Here is a 20,708-nt window from a genome sequence, read left to right as displayed (position 1 = left end):
CGGCAGAAGTAGCCTGCAGAACTGCACTCTAACCATTGCACTACCATGGCTCATAGAAGTCAGTGCCAAATCGGTGAAACCTTGCAAGGTTGGAAGTATCCTCTCTGGAAAGGTGCTTTGGGGGTTCACGAGAACTTTTTCTGTATCTGTAATTGACATACCCCTACAGTCGGAAAGAAACTCACTGAGTTCCAACTAGCTCCTTAACTTCCAGAAGAGAGTGTAAAACAGGGACATCAGTTGATACAAGCATTAAAAGTGTTTCAACAGCTGCAATGGTCTGTTAAGCCTTTGTAAAATTTCTTCTTATTCAATTTTTCAATGGAAAAGGCTTCCATTGAATACATCATGGGTGACTTCATTGCTTATCAGGTTGACTCCTAGAGTCAACTTAATTGGAGAGCAAATGGTCTAGTTAAATGGTACACTGTTTCCCTGAAAATAAGACCTCCCCGGATAATAAACCCAATCGGGCTTTTGAGCTTATGGATTAAAATAAAACCTCTCCTGAAAATAAGCCCTCCCTGAAAATTTTGAAACACAGCAGCAGCGATGAAGCGACCAAGCTTGCCGCCTCCTGCACCTCAAAAATAATAAGACCTCCCCAGAAATAAGGATAAGGGCTTATTTGGGGGGTTCAAAAGAAAATAAGACCCTGCCTTATTTTTGGGGAAACACAGTAGTCAGGATTGCCCACAACTGAAGTATATTCTTGGAGATTAACATGCTTCAGGGAGGTGCTGAGTTTATAATTCAAAAGTGAAAATTGATGTTTTTCATATTAAGGTTAAAATTCAATTGAACATCTGTTTGTGTGTGCCTTGCTGATTTTATAAAATGCTAAAATTTATAAGAGAGTAAAAGATATCTGAAAAGTGAAAGGGGGCTCACCACCAGATTCCTGAAAAAAATGAGTGATGGAAATGAATAAAAGGTAATGAGAAATCACAGTAACAGAACTCCATAGATATAAACTACTCATTCAAAACAGGGTTTGACTGCAGAGTTATGACTGAATATATTGAATATTCGGATTCTCCCCATGGATACCCAGGTTCACTACTAAAAGGCTGAAAAATAGAATATGACTTCAAATTGAATTCAACCATTAAATTATCTTCGGGTCAAATGTTGCTTTGTGTTAAGTTGTGGCTTCAAGATAATGATGTAGCATTTGGGGAGAAAGATGCAACCCAGTAGGCCTGCAGCAGAAGCCAAGATGGAGAAGATCTCCACAGCCACCATGTATTTCCCCTTGGTGCTCAGATAGGCTGGAATGAAGGACACCCAAATGCTGCAAAATACAAGCATGCTGAATGTGATCAGCTTGGCTTCATTGAAAGTATCTGGTAATTTCCTTGCAAAGAATGCCACAATGAAACTGATGGTGGCCAGCAATCCCAAGTAGCTCAGGACAATATAGAACATGTTATCTGAACCTTCATTACACTGCACAATAATTTCCTCAACCTGTGAATGCTTGTCTAATTCTGGGAAGGGAGGAGATATGATCAACCACACCCCACAGATAACAATTTGGGTGAAGGAGCCAAGGACAATGGCTGATCTCTCCAGACCTTTTCCTAGCCACTTCCTCATTGTGTTTCCTGGCTTGGTGGCCAAAAAGGCTAGGACGACTGTAATGGTTTTGGCCAAGACACAGGAAATTGAAATGGAGAAAATGATACTAAAGACTGTTTGCCTGAGAATGCAAGTCACTTTCCCAGGCCAACCAATGAACAAAAAGGGACAGAGAAAACAAAGGAGAAGAGAAGAAACAAGGACACAAGTGATGTTTCTGTTGTTTGCTTTGACAATGGGGGTGTCCCAGTGAAGAAAGAAAGTCAATGCCACCAAAATGAGGGTTGCCGAAAAGAAAAGAATCAAGGAAGTCAGAGTGATTCCTAATGGTTCACTAAAAGATAAATAGCTGAAATGTTTGGGAAGGCACTGATCTCTTTCTGCATTTGAATATTGATCTTCTGGGCATCTCTCACATTGATCTGCATCTGAAAGACATGAAGAAAATCTTGTCATTTCCAAATAAAAAGAGAATATAGAGCTAACATACAGAATCTAGTCAAAAGTAGAGAAATTACACTAACGTAAAGAGTCAACATAGAGAAAGCATACTTGGTAGGTCAATTCACATAACCAATTCCACCTACAAGTGGAATTAGGGCCACAATTGAAACCAAAATTTTGATCACTAAACAAGGGAGTAGTTAAGTCTTTCATGCCCAATATTATGACCTTTTTCTCATGGTTTTTAAGTGAATCACTGCAGTTGTTAAATTAATCATCAGGTTTTTAAGAGAATCTGGTTTGCCATATTGATTTGTCAGAAGTTGGCTGGGATTATGATAAATGGCTGGAATAAATGGCAATCATATGATCCTGGAAGATGCAGCCGTTGTGACGTCACACTGATCTCCAAGGCCCCAAATTTTGAACATGTGACCACGAGGATGCTCTGAGTCTACTTTTTTAATATTTTGATTTAACTTTTAATGACTGCTAATGGAATGGTCCTTTAATGGTCCCAAAGAAAAAGAAATGAAAGGAAGCAAAGTGGCTGCTGAGGAAGCTTTGCAAATAGCTGAGAAAAGAAGGGAAGGAAAAGGCAGGGGAGAAAGAGAAAGATGCACCCAATTGAATGCAGAATTCCAGAGAATCACTAGAAGAGATAAGAATGTCTTTTTAAATGAACAGTGCAAAGAAATAGAAGAAAGCAATAGAATAGGGAAGACCAGAGATCACTTCAAGAAAATTGGAGATATGAAGGGAATGTTTCATGCAAAGATGGGCATGATAAAGGACCAAAACGGCAGGGACTTAACAGAGGCAGAAGAGATTAAGAAGAGGTGGCAAAATTACACAGAAGAACTATACAAGAATGAGCTGAATGTCTCTGATGACCATGATGAGATGGTCACTGACCTTGAGCCAGACATCTTAGAATGTGAAGTTCAATGGAAATCTGAGCAACAGCAAAGCTAGTGGAGGTGGCAGTATTCCAGCTGAGCTATTCAAAATCTTAAAAGATGATGCAGTAAAAGTGCTACACTCAATTTGCCAGCAAATTTGGAAAACTCAACAGTGGCCATAGGATTGGAAAAAAGTCAGTTTACATTCCAATTACAAAGAAGGCAATGCCAAAGAATGTTCAAACTACCGCACCATTTCAGTAATTTCACATTCTAGTAAAGTTATGCTCAAAATCCTACAAGCTAGGCTCCAGCAGTTTGTGGATCGAGAATTACCAGACGTACAGGCTGGATTTTGAAGAGGCAGAGGAACTAGAGTTCAAATTGCCAATATACACTGGATCATGGAGAAAGCTAGGGAGTTCCAGAAAAACATCTACTCCTACTTCATTAATTATACTAAAGCCCTTGATTGTGTGGATCACAACAAATTGTGGCAAGTTCTTAAAAAGATGGAGTACCAGACCATCTTATTTGTCTCTTGAGAAACCTATATGCGGGTCAAGAAGCAACAGTGAGCAATGGACATGGAACTACTGATTGATTCAAAGTTGGGAAAGGGGTGCAGCAAGGCTGTATACTGTCACCCTGCCTATTTAACTTATATGCAGAGCACATCATGAGAAAGGCGGGGCTAGATGAATCAAAAGTTGGAATTAAGATTGCCGGGAGAAATATCAACAACCTCAGCAGTGACGTGCGGTCAGCTTAGCCTTGATGAGGCACTTTTTAGACTTGTGGACTTCAACTCCCAGAATTCCACAGCCAGGCATGCTCAGTTCCGATTTAAAGCGACAGCATTTTTCCCCCTTGCAAAATAAGTTTTCCCATTCTTTTTCTTCTCCCTCCCCCTCCTTCCTCCCTATCTCCCTCCCTCCCTCCCCCCTCTCTCAAACAGACACATGCACACAGAGAACTTCGATCCCTCTCTCATTCACTTACTCTCAAACACAAACACAGAAGTTGGATTGGATATATTTTCCAAAGGCTTGAAAGCAGCTCTTCTGCCATACCCCCCCTTCCCCTGCTGCCTTCCGATCAAACTTTTTGAATTCCTCCCCCCTCACACGCACCTTTTCCAGCTGTTTCAGAGACGATTTCAACTCTGCTTCTCCCAGCCCTGCCCTCCCCTCTTGAAAAGCCAGAGCTCTGAAGTCAGACTGAGCTAGTCGCTCCCAGAGAACTCTAAAAAGCCTCTAAAAATGCCCTCTACAGGAGGCGAGAGAATACGTGCCTCATTTGCATAAGAAATTCTTCGCTTGTTAACCCTTGCTTAACTCTTAAAAGGCGAAAAATTCCTTAAGCAAAAGAGGCCCCTAGTTCTCTGGCCTCCTCCTAGTTAATACTGAGAGCAGACACCAAGTCACTGTGACTTGAAATCTGGTAGCAACTACCCTGGCTTTAATTATTTTAAGAAAATTATTTAAAATCCTTTCCTTTCCCTGAGGAGACTGGTGAGGCCCTGCCTCCCTTGCCTCTAGTGACTGCACGTCCCTGAAGCTCAGATATGCAGATGATACCATTCTAAAGGCAGAAAGTGGAAAGGTGATGCAGGTGAAGAATGAGAGCGCAAAAGTTTGCTTGAAACTCAATATTAAGAAAACTAAGATTATGGCATCCAGCCCTCTCAATTCCTGCCAAATAAATGGGGAAGAAATGGAGGTAGTGACACATTTTTTTTCCCTTGGCTCTAAGATGGGGACTGCAGCAGTGGTGGGTTTCAATTTTTTTTTACTACTGGTTTTGGAGCAGAATTTCTTAGTTCTTTCTGTGTTAGAGGCACTAAAATGACCAGGATGATATAAGATCTCCTGCAGGGAGTTGGCCTAGATGACCTCTGAGGTCCCTTCCAGCCCTGGACTGCTGTTCTGTTTCAAAGTATCCTCTGAAGCTGCATCTAGTGCCAGGTTTGTGGACTTCCTTCCCTCCTTCCTTCCTTCCTTCCTTCCTTCCTTCCTTCCTTCCTTTCTTTCCTTTCTCTCTCTCTCTCTCCCTCCCTCCCTTCCTCTATCCATCCATCCATCCATCCATTCACATCTCATTCACTTTCCCTTCCCTTATTCTCTCCTCCCTCCCTCCCCTGCTCTCTCTCTCCTTTCATTCCTCTCTTCCTGTGAAGAACCCCAAAAGGTCTTTGGTAGGAGGAAGAAAAATCAGCCATTTTGAAACTGAGAACATGCCGATTGATCATCTGGCACTCTTAGAGCTCCACTATTAATTAGCTTAGCATGAGCAAAGATAGTTAGCCACACTTTCAATAAGCTCTCAACTCAAGCTCCATGCCAGGTCTTCAAACCTGGAAACTTTAAGACTTGTGGACTTCAACTCCCAGAATTCTCCAGCCAGCAGAGTCTACAAGTCTTAAGGTTGCCGAGTTTGAAGATATCTCTGCTCCATTCACTTGGGGATAACCAACGGTGAGGATTTCTTTCTTTCTTTCTCTCTTGAATCCTCCCCCCCCTGCTTTTGCTCCCAGGGGGATGCAGGGAATCTTCCTAGCACCCCCCCCCCGATGCTCTATTTTGGGCTTAGCAGGCCTCTCTGAAGTATGCTGGGAGCCGGGAGAAGGCAGGCTTAGCAGCGAGAAGAGGGGCTTTCAGGCTGCTCCTGAAATTCCTCTATTCCGAAGCATTTGGACAGTCCCTTTTTGGACCCAAGCTGTCCCGGAGAGACAGTGAAAGGTAGGAGGAGATCCAGTGGTCCCAGAGACGTTCGCAAAGTCTCTGGGGAATTGGAAAATAACCTCCTTTGCCAGTGACTTCCGGATTAGCCATAAGGCTAATTGAAACTGCAGGCAGCCCCAAAGAATGACGAAAGTGTTTTCAACTGGTAAGATTATTTTATTACTCAGAAATAAACAGTCCATCTAAAAATTCAAGCTAATTTAAATTAATGAACAGAAGAATCTAGCGGCGATCTTGATCTTTTTATTGGTTTTTGGATGGTGGTTATTCTACTTTTTAAATGTTTTAAATGTTATTTACATGGACAAAGGATAGATTACTCCAACATCTCCTCTGATCCTCTGCAAGCGGGCTGTAAACCAATTCAGTATAATTTGGTTGTTTACAACTTGACACTTTTATTGCTTGGCTGTATTGGTCTAAGATCTGATAAGATTGCATAGCCCCCAGCCTGCTTTTATTTGCAAAATACTTCAGAGCTCTCAAGAAAAAATACTAACTGCATATAAACATGGCATCTATTCAAGCCTCTATTCAAATGATTTTTTCAGCGCTACAGAAATTAACTGCCACACAGGCTAGAATTGAGAGAAAACTGGATTATTTGGTGTTTTTAGCAACAAAATACGAGGGAAAAATTGAGAATGTTCCTCAAATACAAACTAAGGATGTCAGAGATAAAGATTCACAATTTGCTGATATTCGGGGCAACTGGTTTACCTCTGAGGGAGAAAAAGATGGAATGTCTGAAGGGCAGCCACACAGAAGATTTACTTCGAAAGACAGGGCGCAGGAGGAGTGAGAAGCATTAAAGAATTTATACTTTATGAAATACCATCTGCAAAACTTTTGATACCACCACTGAGAATTAAAGACAAGCTGATAAAGGAAATAAAAGGAGGGTGGCAGCATTATATGAGAGGCACCATAAGCAGAAAGGTGCAAAGATTTCTTCGTATGGACTTGCTCATAAAGATGTTTGGAGAACTGGACCCATGAATGGCAACAGATTCAAGGTAGTTCTGTTACTGGAGAGACACAGGCTGATAGATGGAAAAGTATAATTTAAAACTAGCTAAACCTAGTTAAAATCATTTGTAATAGATATAGTTGAATAATAATTGATAATGATAGTAATGTATATAATGTTGAGTTGCTATGATAAATAATAACTGGAAATGAGAAGGGAAGATTAGAAATATCTTTGGATTATATATAAAGGTTATTAATCACAATAATAATTATTATAAAAAAATAAAATAAAACTATATACAGTTAAACTTTAACTAATAGGGGGAAAATGCTATGATATAGGATATAACCAAATAAAGAAAGGAGAATGATAATAAATTATATACAGGGAGGATTAGAAATTAGAAATCTTTGGTATTAAATATTATGGATGTTTAGCTAAAACAGGATATGAGGAATTAATGTTAATTAATTAATGGAGGATTTTATAAATAAGTAAATGAAATGCCAGCATGTGGTTAGGGATTGAATTTTTGGTATAGTTAATGGCAGCAAATATAAGATTGTTCTGTTATTGGAGAGACACAGGTTGATAGGTGGAAGAGTATAACTTAAAATTAGCTAAACTTAGTTGAATTCATTTGCAATAGGTATAGATGAATAAAAATTGATAATAAATTATATACATGGAGGATGAAATTTTTGGTATTAAATATTATGGATGTTTAGCTAAAACAGGATATGAGGATTTGATGTTAATGGAGGATTTTATAAACAAGTAAATGAAATGCCAGCATGTGGTTATGGATTAAATTTTTGGTATAGTTAAGGATGAAGGATGTTTAAACAACTGTAGTCAACTAAAAGTGGAGGTATGATGATGTTAATATGGCAAACATTTGAGTTAAGATATTTGAATTAATATGAATTAATGGAAGAGATGCACAAAAACTTGTTGTAACCAGTTGATATACTTTTTTATAACATATATTTGTTGTGTTTTTTTCTTTGTTTCGTTTTTTGTTCTTTTTTGTTTTGACTTCCCCCCCCCCACTGTTGTGGGTATGTGTTGTTTATGTAACAAAAAAAATAAAAAAAAATTATTTAAAAAAAAAAAGTATGCTGGGAGCCAAAATGGGGCTCATGGGGATCCTGGAAGGGGGGAAGATTGTGAGCCTGGTGGGGATGGTGGTGGGGCACAGAAAGATTCTGGGCGGGGGCTAGTGAGACTTACCTGTAGGCAGGAGGAGGCAGTTCAGTTGGGGTGCAGAGCAGCAACCACATGGCAACTAACAACATTTTCTCTTATCCAAAATATAAAATTTAATTTCCACACTATTTGAAGGTTATCCTTCTCTCTCTCCTTTCTAAAAACACTGCACGTCTTAGTACAGTGAAGGATAGTTTAACATAAATATGCATTCAATGTTGAAAAAGTCTGCATTTCTGCATTTATAATTCTATTTTTAACTTGCCAGTTTGGACTGAAATGCTTCCTTCAGGACATTTTCTGCAACTGTAGCAACAAGATGGTTTTCCCTCCTCAACAACCCTGCTGTAGCCCCGGAGACAGCTCTCCACACATCTGGCCTTAGGAGGTACCTGAAAATAACCATCAGGAAGGTTTATAAGTAGAATTCACCAACCAGTCATGTGTCAGACATCACTATATGCCTAAGTACATGAAACACTGTTATTTTCCCACTGAAGGGATAGCTATTTATCTACTCACATTTGAACACATTCAAAATGCTAGTTTGGTGGGAAGTGGGAAAAGTAATGGGAGTTCACTCATTAAACCAGCATTTGGGTCTTGAACCCAGGGTGTCAACTTTTCAGCTGACAAGCTTAGCATCTTTAACCGATGAGTCATTGCTTAACTATACCATCTCAAAAAATCCTACCTGCCGAAATTTGGGATTCCACACAATGGCACTTTCATTGAGAGTGAACATTTTCCCATCAGAAATTTTGGAGTCCATCCTTCCAACATGGACTCTCTGGAAAGATCTATTTTGAAAGACGACCAAGTTGAAGATGTCATACCCTGGATCAAAATCCCCCTTCTCATCAAAAAATATTTCTTCTCCCACACTGTTGTTAAAGCGAACGTTTCTCAAAAAATAATGAAGCTGGTTTGAAGAGAGAGGAAAAGTAAGACCAGATCAGAATTGCCTCAATATTCCCCCAAATTTGGTAATATTCATAATCCCAACAGTTTGTGTAGTTCAGCTTGTCATGATTGTAACTGTTCATCTATTCCAGTATTATTCAGATATCTCGCCACTTTCCAAAATTCAGCTTGAATTTTAGAAATCAAACCTCAGATTTTTCTTAGACTTACCTTGAATGTTTTAATAAATAAATGAAATGCTTTCTATAAAATAAGAGTTCTCACATAATCAGCCCTTTCCTATTTATGCACCTATTGCATAAATAAAAAACAGGAGGAAAGAGGACATCCCATGAAAATGGGAGAGTGTATCACCTCCATTTATTTATTTATTTATTTATTTATTTATTTATTTATTTATTTATTTATTTATTTATTTATTTATTTATTTATTTATTTATTTATTTATTTATTTATTTATTTATTTAGTATATTTATATGCCGCCCAATCCCGAAGGACTCCGGGCGGCTTACAAAAAATATAAGAAAAAAAAAACACATAACGATAAAAAGAAAAAAGTTTAAAAACAGCAACACCCCCATACATTCATTCTAATTGGGGCTGGACCTCAACAGTGAGGTCAACAGCCCCAGGCCTGCTGGAACAGCCAAGTTTTTACAGCTTTCCTGAAGGCCGTGAGAGTGGGTATGGTCCGGATCTCGGGGGGGGAGCTGGTTCCAGAGAGTCGGAGCAGCCACAGAGAAGGCTCTCCTCCGAGGGCCCGCCAGTGGACACTGTATGGCTGATGGCATCTGAAGGAGGCCCAATCTGTGGGATCTTACTGGCTGCTGGGAGGTAGCAGGTGGTCTCAAAGGTACCCTGGCCCTAAGCCATCTAGGGCTTTAAAGGTGATAACCAACACATAGAATTGAGTCTGGAGACCAATTGGTAGTCGGTGCTCACAGAGGACAGGTGTAATGTGGGTGTACCTCGGCACACCCAATATCGCTCGCATTTTGAACTAACTGCAGTCTCCGAACGCTTTTCAAGGGTAGACCCATGTAGAGCATGTTGTAATCCAGCCTCGAGGTGACAAGGGTGTGAGTGACCATTAGAAGTGCCTCCCGGTCCAAATAGGGCTGCAATTGGTGCACTAGATGAACTTGGGCAAAGGCCCCCCTGGTCACAGCCAACAGATGATGTTCCAGTTTCAGCTGCGAATCCAGGAGGACTCCCAAATTGCAAGCCCTCTCTGAGGGGCGTAAATTTTCACCCCCCAGGGTTAAGGATGGACTGTCCAAGCAGTCCTTCAGGAGCAACATCCAAAGCCACTCAATCTTATCAGGATTGAGCACAAGCTTGTTCCATCAATCAATCACTGCAAAAACCCATGATCCTTTTCATAACTTCCAGTAAAGATATTGAAGCATAATAGTTCACATTGTGATGCTTCAGTCTTTGTAAATACATTTGAATTTTCAATATTTCTGCAAAAATATCTAAAGCATGGACTGTTCTCTATGCAAGCTTTAAACTAGAAGAAGAGAACCATAAAGAAATAGATGAAAAACAATACCCTTCTTCTTGTTTTTAAAAGAAATGTTGGGAAAGACTATCCAAAGGTAGTATTCATAAGTATGTAAGCCTCTAGCATTTTTTGAATAAAAATTTAGAGCCAGGTGATTCAATGAATGGAATGATTTGTAAATGTGGGAGGTCCAGTCTAATATCTTCATAATAGAAGTATAGAGAAGTAAGTCATTGGTAGCAGAAAGGAGATCTGTAAAAACATCTTAGTTATTGATGGTAGTATCATGGTTTGCATATGTTTGGGTACAGCTTGCTCATTAGTGGAATGATGAGTTCTGAATTGTACCTGCAAATTCTACTAGTAAATGTCAGGGCATCTCTCCATGAAATGAAGATCAAGAGAAAACAACTCATGCAATAAGACAAAAAACACATAAGTTGTTCTACCAAAGTATGGTTAAAGCAGAAGAACATATATGTTTTGGAGTGGACAAGTAAAACTAATGAGTTTAATCACACAGAAATATTGTGGAAGGACATAAGTGGGCAGTTCATTTGAGGAAGCCCATCACCATGCCTTAAGACATACATGGAATTCTGCAGAGAATAAATCACATTTTAGATCATATTCATGCACAAATACCAATTGAATTGAATTGAATTGTTTATTATTTATAGGCCGCCCTTTTCCCTGAGGGGACTCAGGGCGGCTTACAATTCATGGGAAGGGGAGTGCAAGACAATATAACACAATACGTGAATAAACAAAATAATAACAGTAAAACACAACAGTCATTCAACATTCGGGTGGGGCGGCGTAATCCTTATCCCCAGGCCTGACAGGATAGCCAGATCTTAAGGGCTGTGCGGAAGGTCTGGATGGTGGTGAGGGTACGAATCTCCAATGATTTCATAGGGTCGACAAATTTATAACATCGCTGTAGATGTGAAAAATTGTCATATAAATGTACAGTAAGTATAAACAGTCTCACTGTAAGATCAGGGGGTATAATGGATACATGCAAGTTGTTTAATAGAAGGAAATATAAGGAAGATTGTCAACATCAATTTTAGTGTTGCCCATTCAAATTTAAGAGAGATTTGATGGAAGTGTTTGCATAGGAACTGGTAAAATTAATGAGCTATTTATGGTACAAAACTAATTGAGAAACATCCCATCAGAAAAGAATTCTTTCTGGAGTTGGTTAGAATTGGGACACAGCATAACCAAAAGCATGAATGACTCAATTGCAAACTAGTAATTGCTAACAGTTAATTCATTTCTGAAGAGGAAGTGACCCAGAGCTTTCATACTACTGATTCATGTTCCTTCCACTTCAGGCTACATACATGTTTCTGGGAAGAGCAAAGACATACCTGCCATGGCTGAAAATGAAAATCAGGATTTGCTCCCTTCGGATTCCTCAATGCAGCTTGCTTTGCTCTTCTTGAACGCATTGCTTGCAGAGCATGTGCTACAGAATAAACCGCATTGTAGATATTGTAGCTCTCTCCAGACATTGACATTTCAAACATGGAACCAGGGGCTTTGCTCAGGTCTTCCTTCCCAGTGCAGCGTTTCACTCCTTTGGAATTTGGATGGAAGGAACAATCAAATATAATCCACCAGAATCTCCTCATGACAGCAGATGAATTTGCAAATTGCTTTCTCCTCTCAAGAAACCCATGAAAGCCTGGCACTGTTTTTGTGTGCAGTGCAAAGTATAAAGACCCGTTGAAAGTTTGGGCTGGGAAACTCCCAGTTTTAAACATCATCACAGTGAAATCCCACTGAGAGGTCATGATCCACACTCTGTGATATACTTTCTTTTTCTTGGTTCTTTCAGAAAGATACAGCATTATTTGTAAAGCCTCCATAGATTGGATGGTCCCAGAAGCAAGGAACACATCAATTTTCTTCACTATCATAGTGTCTTGTATGTTGGATATATGTGAAGTAATTGCCCCTTCAGTAGACTCTCCACCTTTAAAAGCTGGGATCAATTGCTTCCAAGCAATACAAATATCATTCTGGAAGAGCTTTGGCTGGATACTTTGAAGAAAGGCTTCCCCATTCTCATCCTCTGATGCTAGGAGGCCAATCCAGTTCCATCCAAAATGTTTCAGTAAATGAATAATGCCTTCATATTGGACGTTATCATTGGGAACCATACTGAAAAAATAAGGGAACTGCTCTTTATCACTCAGGACTGGGTCAAACTGACCAAAACCAAGCTGTTTGGAAGAAAGAAGCATAGAAAGTTAAATGGAGAATCTTTTGGGGATCTTGAAGAACATGGAGCTTTTCCATTCTGCCTATAATTTTGGATTCTAGTGCAACAGCATGGCAGAATCAGAAACACCCCATGTTTTCCATCAAGATCTTCTTTCAGTACTTTCTGCTACGTCAGAATTACAGGATTCTTAAGGTGACCAGATTTTCAGATTGGTAAAGAGGGACACCATTGATTGGGGGGGGGGTTGATTAAAATTTTTATATTTTGTCAAAAGGTCACCCTAGGACACTGAAATCAGCATAAATACGAATCTGTTGCCAAACAAAATTTTGATCACATGACCATGAGGATGCTGCAACGGTCGCTAAGTGTGAAAAATGGTTGCAACGGTCGCTAAGTGTGAAAAATGGTCATCAGTCAATTTTTCAATACCATTGTAACTTTGGTCACTAAATGTTTTCCCCCTCCTCGAGACACCTCACTTCTTCCTTCATTCCTCTTGCTTATCTACCTTCACCTTATCCGTCTTCTGCTCTTTCCCTCTCTTCCTTCCTTTCTCCTTCCATCCTCTCTTCTTTCCTCACTCACTCCCTTCCTCCTTTTCTCTTCCTTCCTCCTTCCATTCTTTCAGCTTCATTTCTTTTGCCTATCTACTTTCTCTGTCTTCCTACTCCTTCCATTTCTCTCTTCCTCTTCGCTTTTGCAATTGACTCCAGCGAGGCCTGGTAGCCGCCGGTGGGGGTGACTGTCAGGGCGCTGACGGCAGAGCGGACACGCCCAGTTTGGTACTGCTTCCAGTGATCGAGATGGACGAGGGAAGCGGCAGTGGCGGACATCGGTAGCGACTGTAATGACCGCTCAGGCGAGGTGCGGGGGAAGAACGGAAGGTCCCTCCCACCCGCAACGATGGCTCCAGCCATGGACGAGCAGGCTGGCCCTGGCGTCTTCTTCAACAACAACAAAAACAACGCGCTGCTCTTGCCGCCACCACCGGGTGGGAAACAACCACGCCTCGCGGACTCGCTTCCCACCGCAGCACACCACCAGCGGTGCCGGGGCTGCAGTGGGAAGCAAGTCCGCGAGGCATGGTTGCTTCCCACCCGGAGGTGGCGGCAAGAGCAGTGCGTTGTTGTTGTTGGGGCCAGCCTGCCTGTCCATGGCTGGAGCCATCATCGCGGGTGGGAGGGACCTTCCGTTCTTCCTCCGCACCTCGCCCGAGCGGTCGTTGCAGTCGCTGCTGATGTCCGCCACCGCCACTTCCTTCATCCATCTCGATCACTGGAAGCAGTAACAAACTGGGCACGTCCGCTCCGCCGTCAGCGCCCTGAAAGCCACCCTGGGCTCTCGAGAGGCGGAGGTAAAGAAGGCGGCGGCAGCGACGGGGTGACCCGCAGCTTGCTTCCCACCGCTCCGGGCTGTTGCTCCGAGTAGAGGTTCTCTGCACAAGAGGATTGGCCGCCCACAAAGGACCTTCCCAGGCTTGCTTTGCTGAACACGGGGGCGACTGACACTAGTTTGAGCGGCTGTGGCTGGCACAAACTACCGTCAGTCGCTCCGTGCAAATCAAAACAAGTCTGGGGAGGTCCTTTGCGGGCGGCCAATCCTAGCCGCTTGCACCCAGCGCTGCGCCTGAAATAAACCCCCAAAGCCCCTGCCACCACCGGAAATCTGCTGCCGCCTCCTCCTCCAACAGCAGTGCTTTTGAGGAGCAATGAAGCTGCGGGAGCCAATAGGAAGGCGGCGGAGGGGGCGGGAGCAGGAAAAAAGCCCTCATGTCTTCTCAAAAGCACAGCAGAGGATGAGGCGGCGGCAGGGGTAAATGCGGTGCCCTTGCGGTGGCTCATTTACCCCCCGCCCTTCCCCCACCTGCAGGCCCCCCGGCCTGGGGGTGGGTGGGTAGGTGTCTCCCGGGGGAGCCCGGCTCGTTTCTCACGTGCAGGAGTTCTCGGCGGCCGCGGATATGCTTTGTTTGCGGGCAAAGGTACATGGCGAGCATGCATACGGCGCTCTTGCTCCGCTGGGCTCCTGGCTGCCTCCCTTCAGCCCCATTCAGACAAGCTCTTTGGCTGCGCCCACATTTGCTTTGACAGAAATCACTGCAACGGATCTCGGCGTTTTTCACATTGGGGCGTGCTGCAAGAAGAGGGAGTGAGTGAAGACCTTTTCTAACCGGCGCAAAGGACTTTCCAAGACTTGCTTTGCAGCAATCCAGACTCACACCCTCCCTCTTGCAGCCCGCCCCATGCAAATTCCCCCCTCTCCGCATCTTCTCCCGCGTTTATCTCTCAGGGTAGGGAGGCTGCGAGCTGGCAGTAGCCGCTGCAGTCTGGCTTTCCCTCTTGCCTCCTCCACTAGCCTTTGTCCCTCCACAGTAGGGTGGCTGGGGCGGCCCGCCCTTCCAACTCCACAAAGGGGGAGACAGAGAGGAGGGCCGTCTCCTCCCCCCAGCCGCCCTACTGTGGAGGGACAAAAGCTAGTGGAGGAGGCGGGGCTGGGGGGGGAAGGAAAGCCAGACCGCGGCAGCTATTGCCAGCCAAAGGCCATCCCTTGCTAAAGGCCGTCACCGCCCACCTGAAGCGGCGAAGCCTCCCGATTCCCACTGGTTACTCACCAGTGAAGCAGCAAAAGCAAACAGCGAAGGCGAAATGAAATAGAGACTCGCGCGGCATGCTTAAGCGGACTCCAGCCAATCAGTGAGCTGGCTGGGATGCTGCGTGCTTAAAGTTTTCCATCCCAGCCAGCTCACTGATTGGCTGAAGTCCAGGCCAATCAGTGAGCGGCAGGCTGGGCTGGCTTAGATTTTTAGTGTAGAATAGAATAGATGGGGGAACGAAACAAGCGAGCTAGCAGCAGCTGATGGGCGGCAGAGCCAGCGAGCGCCAAAATAAAGTGGGGTTTTTTGAGAACAGCCCGGGACACGGGAAAAATTATGAAAAGGCGTGCCTGTCCCGCCAGATGCGGGACATCTGGTCACCTTAAGGATTCTATCTGACATTTTTGTTGGAAATGAGTTAAGAGTGTGACAAGATTCTATCTACCATAACTTAATTTTTTAACAACTTATTTCATAGATTTTTTAAATAGATTTGCCACAAATAGCAAAATTACAAGGTTCTATCTATACTATCACACAAAAACTCAGAACTACAGGGTTCTATTTGCAGCAGCCGATGGTCGTACTTGGCTGCTCCCATGTGGTGGAGCAAGGATGGAGCCTTGCAGCGCCTAGCATTGCCTCTGTTTCTGGACACGTGAATACCGAAATAATGTCTCTTTTCCATGATATAGAAGCAAGTTCAGACTTAAATGAACCGAGTGGATCTGAGTATGTTCCAGAAACTGAAGATGACCAATTGGATATGGAACTTTTAATTGAAAACGAGTCAGTATTCTGTACTTTAAATCTATACCATTCACCAGTGCTATTGCAATGCAGGTCTGGAACCCTGCATTTTGATCCTAGTAATAATTATGGCTGTGAGTCACACTTGAATAAACATGTTTCAGGGCACTGCAGTTAGAACTGTGTAATCTATATGTAAGAATGGATGTATGTATTATGCACATATGTATGTTCCAGCATATTAGCTTAAGCAGGCATAAGCCTTTAGTGAGGAAGGTATGGAGGAGGGAGTTTGGCAGAACAGAGGCCGAGGCGTTATAGGCCCACTGTGTGAGGGAGGCCAAGGCCTTAAAGACCCATTGTGTGAAGGAGGCTGAGGCCTTATAGGTCCACCGTGTAAGGGAGGCCGAGGCCTTAAAGGCCCACTGTGTGAAGGAGGCTGAGGCCTTATAGGCCCACTTTGTGAGGGAGGCCGAGGCCTTATAGGCCCACTGTGTGAGAAACTTTGCTTCTTGGTAATGCCACTTTACCTGGCTAGCTCCCATATAAGAAACGTAAATAAAGGTTCCTAAGTTTTGTTTGGTGTTAATAACATAGAAAATGCAAAAGTAAGATGGTGGATGATGAACCATCAAGAAACAGATGATGTTGCCAATCCTCCTACGTCTACTAAGGATCAAGTAAACACTGTCACACCAGTAGTAATATCAAAAAAACTTACGAGGAAGAGACAGAAATGACCTGAAACATGGGCAGCCAATATTAGGATAAAATGTGTCAGGGGGCAGAAGAATGGGTAAGCAGATGTGGGGAAACTGTACCTGCTAAAAAATTAAGTCATGGAAGGACTGTATGCAGAGTTGCAAATTTGCTTGCCTTACAACAGTGACAACTGAGGAACATGAAGCAATATTTAGAGCATACAATGCTATGAGCCCTAATGAAAAGTTACATTACATTGGCAAAACTATACACAGGGAATCAGTGCATCATCCCACAGCAAAAACAAAATCTTCTAGATGCAAATTCAGTTTTTTCTACCATATATATGTAAGACATGCAGCAATTCATGTTTGCAAGGATTTTTATCTAGGAACACTGGCAATCAGTCAAAAGCCAGTGTACAACTACCATAGCCAGAAAGATTTAGTAACAGATAGGCACCTACAGACAAGATCAAACTATATTCAACAATTAATTTAACCTGGCAACCCATGTACCCAAAAAAGATCACTGTGACCTTTGCGAGGAACATAAAATTGTCTCTTCAATTGGGCAGGTAGAAGAGATGCTACAAAAGAAATATGATTCACATATCCAACAGAAGAATTTAATGAGAGATCACAGACAGGAAGAAAGAGGAGACAAAATTAGGTTGGCAATATGTTTTGACATGGAGAAATCTGGTGCAAACAGGTTTTTTTTACAAGTGTAAACTTAACTTGTACAATATGACAGCTCACACATCACATATAGGACAAGGGTACTGTGCCATTTGGACAGAATTAATGGGAGGAAGTACTGTAAACGAAATAGCTAGTGTCGTGGGACAAATTTTGGAAAATGTAGTGCAAGATCAACCACATGCAGTGCATCTAACATTATTGCATGACAGCTGCGTTCCACAAAATAGGATAACTATTTTGTTATCCTATAACAGATTTTCTTCAGAATCAAACAACATTGAAAGCATTGAAATGAAGTTTTCTGTAACAGGCCATACTTGCATTCAAGAAGTGGATAATATGCATAGCATAATTGAACATGCTATGCTACCAATAGAATTCTTTTTACCAGTTTGTTTCCTAAGATTGCTGAAAAAAGCCAGCTGATACCAGCCATTCAAAATCATCCAGATGAAGCCCACACGTTTTAAAAATTACTCTGTGTGTTCAAAGCAGTTTCAGTACAGTGAGGTGCCGTATGCTAAAGTTTCACATCTAAAACTCACCCAGACCCATTCAACAGTAAGTCTCAAGACAACTTTCAGTGTGGGAAATTGGAAAACAGTCACTATCCATCCATGCCTTTGAAATGAAGACGTGGAGTGTTTGTGGAAAACCAGCTTCACCAACACCCCCTACCATATCTGTTAAATTGCCTATGCCTAAGATAGAGTTACAGGTACACTATCCAAAGCAAAACAAGATGACATAGAAAGTATGCTCTAATGGATGCCTAAAATCAGTAATGACTATTACTGCACCATTTTGAATAAACTGTTATGCAAAACTGGGTTTAAATATTAATTCTCCATATTAAGACAGGCATTTACATTTTTATATTTAATGCTGAACCTTCAAATAGTAATTTACAAGCATTCTATGGTCACAAAAACAAATTCGAGTTAATATCAAGTTGAATTCAGTGCTTTTAAAAAAAAATGTATTAAACTTTGTAATTCTCATTTTTATGGTATAACTTAGTGTGACAAGGTTCTATCTGATGTTCGGAGCCTCCAGTATGACCCCAAGATGAGTCACCATCGGCCTCATGTTTATTTGTTGGTAGGCTCAGATACCATTTTTTTCCCTTCTACGTACAATGGGGCACAATCTTATCACACTAAGTTACACCATAAAAATGAGTAAAATGTTTCAAATGTTTAACACTCATTTCCAAAAAAATGGTCGCGACACACATACAACTCTGTAATTCTGAGGTAGTGTTTTGCTAAAGAAGCTGCTCTGTGAAAAATGGCCATACCTGTGGAAACTTGTAGCTGTTCAAAATGTGGGCCATCTGGAGAGAGTTTTGAGAGTGGAGGCCTCCAATGATGGGCAAGAAGTCTGTCTTCTTCCTTCCAGCACAATTGAAGTTGATAGGGCTCCCTTGGTCCAGAAACAGATGATCTAGAACATGTTTACTGGCCTGCCTGACACTGAAACTGTTTTCATAAAATCTCAGGACTACTGAAGTGTTGGGGAACTTTCTGTTGATCTCATGAATAGTAAAAGACATAGAAAACCGGTGCTGGAAGTTTTTGGGTATTAGGCTAAAATAAAAGTGCATAAATACATATAATCATATCTCCAAAAGAATTAAATCCAGTTGTGAGCTATGAGTGCAAAGGAAACTAATTTGGAATTTCAAAGACTTTCTGCCTTGTGTAATATTCCCATCACCTAAACAGCCCCTGTTATTTCAGCAAAAGATGCAGAGCAATAGATCTTAGTTCTTTGTAAGATAGTATGAATTATTTCTGTCCAAATCAGCACACTTTGATTCTTATGCCTTTCCCATTATGAGACTATAATTAAACTCAACTAGTTATGAAGATTTCTTGCAGTTTGACACATGTGAAAAGCAGTTTACAAGGTTGGATCAGATTTATTGTTTTTAAAAGATATATATTAAAATAAATTAATTTTTCTTGTCCAATTGATTACTACTATTCTTATTAATTATGCAGAATCTATCCAAATCTTTTAGGAGGTAACATTCAGCAAGGTGTAGACCTCCAGGGAAATGGTTTGGAGAGGAAAATTGCAAGTCCTTTTCCTAACAGATACAAAAATGCATTTCTTAGTAAAGTCATCTATTAAAAGATCATGGATGTGTCTAGGAATACCAGTTTATAACTTCTTCGGTTACAACTGAGTGGATCTATGTTATTCTTGGGTAGTAAATTACATGATCAGATATAACATTTCAAATTGAGGTCCCAATTTGCAGTTTTTTTCCTTCATTCTTGTGAAAAGGTTTTTCCAAGAACATTGAATGAAATGAATCAGCTCTCTACATAATGCTTTCTACAATTGCTGTAAAAGTTAATTTGTAATTAGCATTTCAATCAATAATTTGATTACTATAATCTGTCATTGTGAACAATTTATGGAGCATATTATGAGCAATTGGAATTGTATTCCCTTTAAAATTCAGCTCCTAAAAATGTTACTAGAAAGAGTTGCAACTGCCTGAATTTCAGTTTGTGAATCCTAATTAGATCAGTGTTATAAATATGCCAAGTATTTACTCTATTGAAAAAGATTTAGAATCAAAAGATCACATTTTTCATGAATCCAGTGCTACTTCCATTCTTGTGGTACAGGAAAGAGAAGACTTGGAGAATTTTTTCAAAATTCAATTTTTCAGAGTTTATGTTAAATGCAGCTTCATAATTCTAGATCTCTAAAATGGTCCTTTATAATATTTCTATTTTCCGAAGGACTTCTCAGTTGAAGTTATGCTGAAAATGCCAAAATGTGACAGCCAAGGGAGCAGTGCCACATTTGATTCCAAATTATGCTCTTTTATACATTCTATCCCCTTTTTCTGAAGTTTTATTGCACTTTATTCAAATATGAAAAGGGTACTTACTGTCTATATTTGGAGGAGTATGGCGCTTTTGTTAAACTCTCTATTACATCATCAATATACCTAAGTGAAATAAATGCTCCAAGTATCATTTGTGATCTGGAGGTGCTAATCTTGCTCCGGGATTTTGAAGGCTGGATGCAGATGGATTTCAAACGCTCATTGACACAGTCAGGAAGGAAGAAGAAGAGCAGAATTATTTTAACCACCAAAAGTCTTGAGCCATCATCCCACCTGTTCAAGTATCTGGTGAACAACATGTAGCTCTCACCTATGCAAAGAACTAAACCTAATGGGAAATATCCACTGAATATGAGAATAGGGAGGAAAAGTGTTCGTTTTATAAATAAAAAGATAAAGGTAAATGTTTGGATTATTAAATGCAGAACGTTTCTCTGATTCACCTAACCTCTGAGATTCCAGGGGCAGAAGGTGAATTGTGAGGGCTCTTGTCAAAGAGTTGCACTTCTGGTCTCATTTTCCAGCAGTAATCTTTATACAGCACTGTTACTGCTAAAGAAACA

General features: G+C 41.3%; 1 protein-coding gene across 1 annotated transcript; it reads right to left on the bottom strand.

The window, feature by feature from the left end:
• Nucleotides 1-910: 910 nt before the first annotated feature.
• Nucleotides 911-20,444, bottom strand: LOC148046378 (vomeronasal type-2 receptor 26-like). The gene is made up of 6 exons (XM_087714713.1): nucleotides 20,188-20,444; nucleotides 18,574-18,862; nucleotides 11,665-12,522; nucleotides 8,548-8,775; nucleotides 8,119-8,245; nucleotides 911-2,009 (listed from the first exon to the last, which is right to left on the bottom strand). Exons 1-6 carry the CDS (start codon nucleotides 20,442-20,444, stop codon nucleotides 1,114-1,116), a joined length of 2,655 nt encoding a protein of 884 aa, XP_087570839.1. The 3' UTR covers nucleotides 911-1,113.
• Nucleotides 20,445-20,708: the final 264 nt, after the last annotated feature.

Source organism: Thamnophis sirtalis, unplaced genomic scaffold (assembly GCF_051295495.1).
Source record: "Thamnophis sirtalis isolate CommonGarterSnake01/CBP01778 unplaced genomic scaffold, rThaSir2_p1.2 scaffold_4, whole genome shotgun sequence".
Lineage (NCBI taxonomy): Eukaryota > Metazoa > Chordata > Lepidosauria > Squamata > Natricidae > Thamnophis > Thamnophis sirtalis.
The sequence above is the reverse complement of the archived record's forward strand: the minus strand, read 5'-3'. Positions and strand labels throughout refer to the sequence as shown.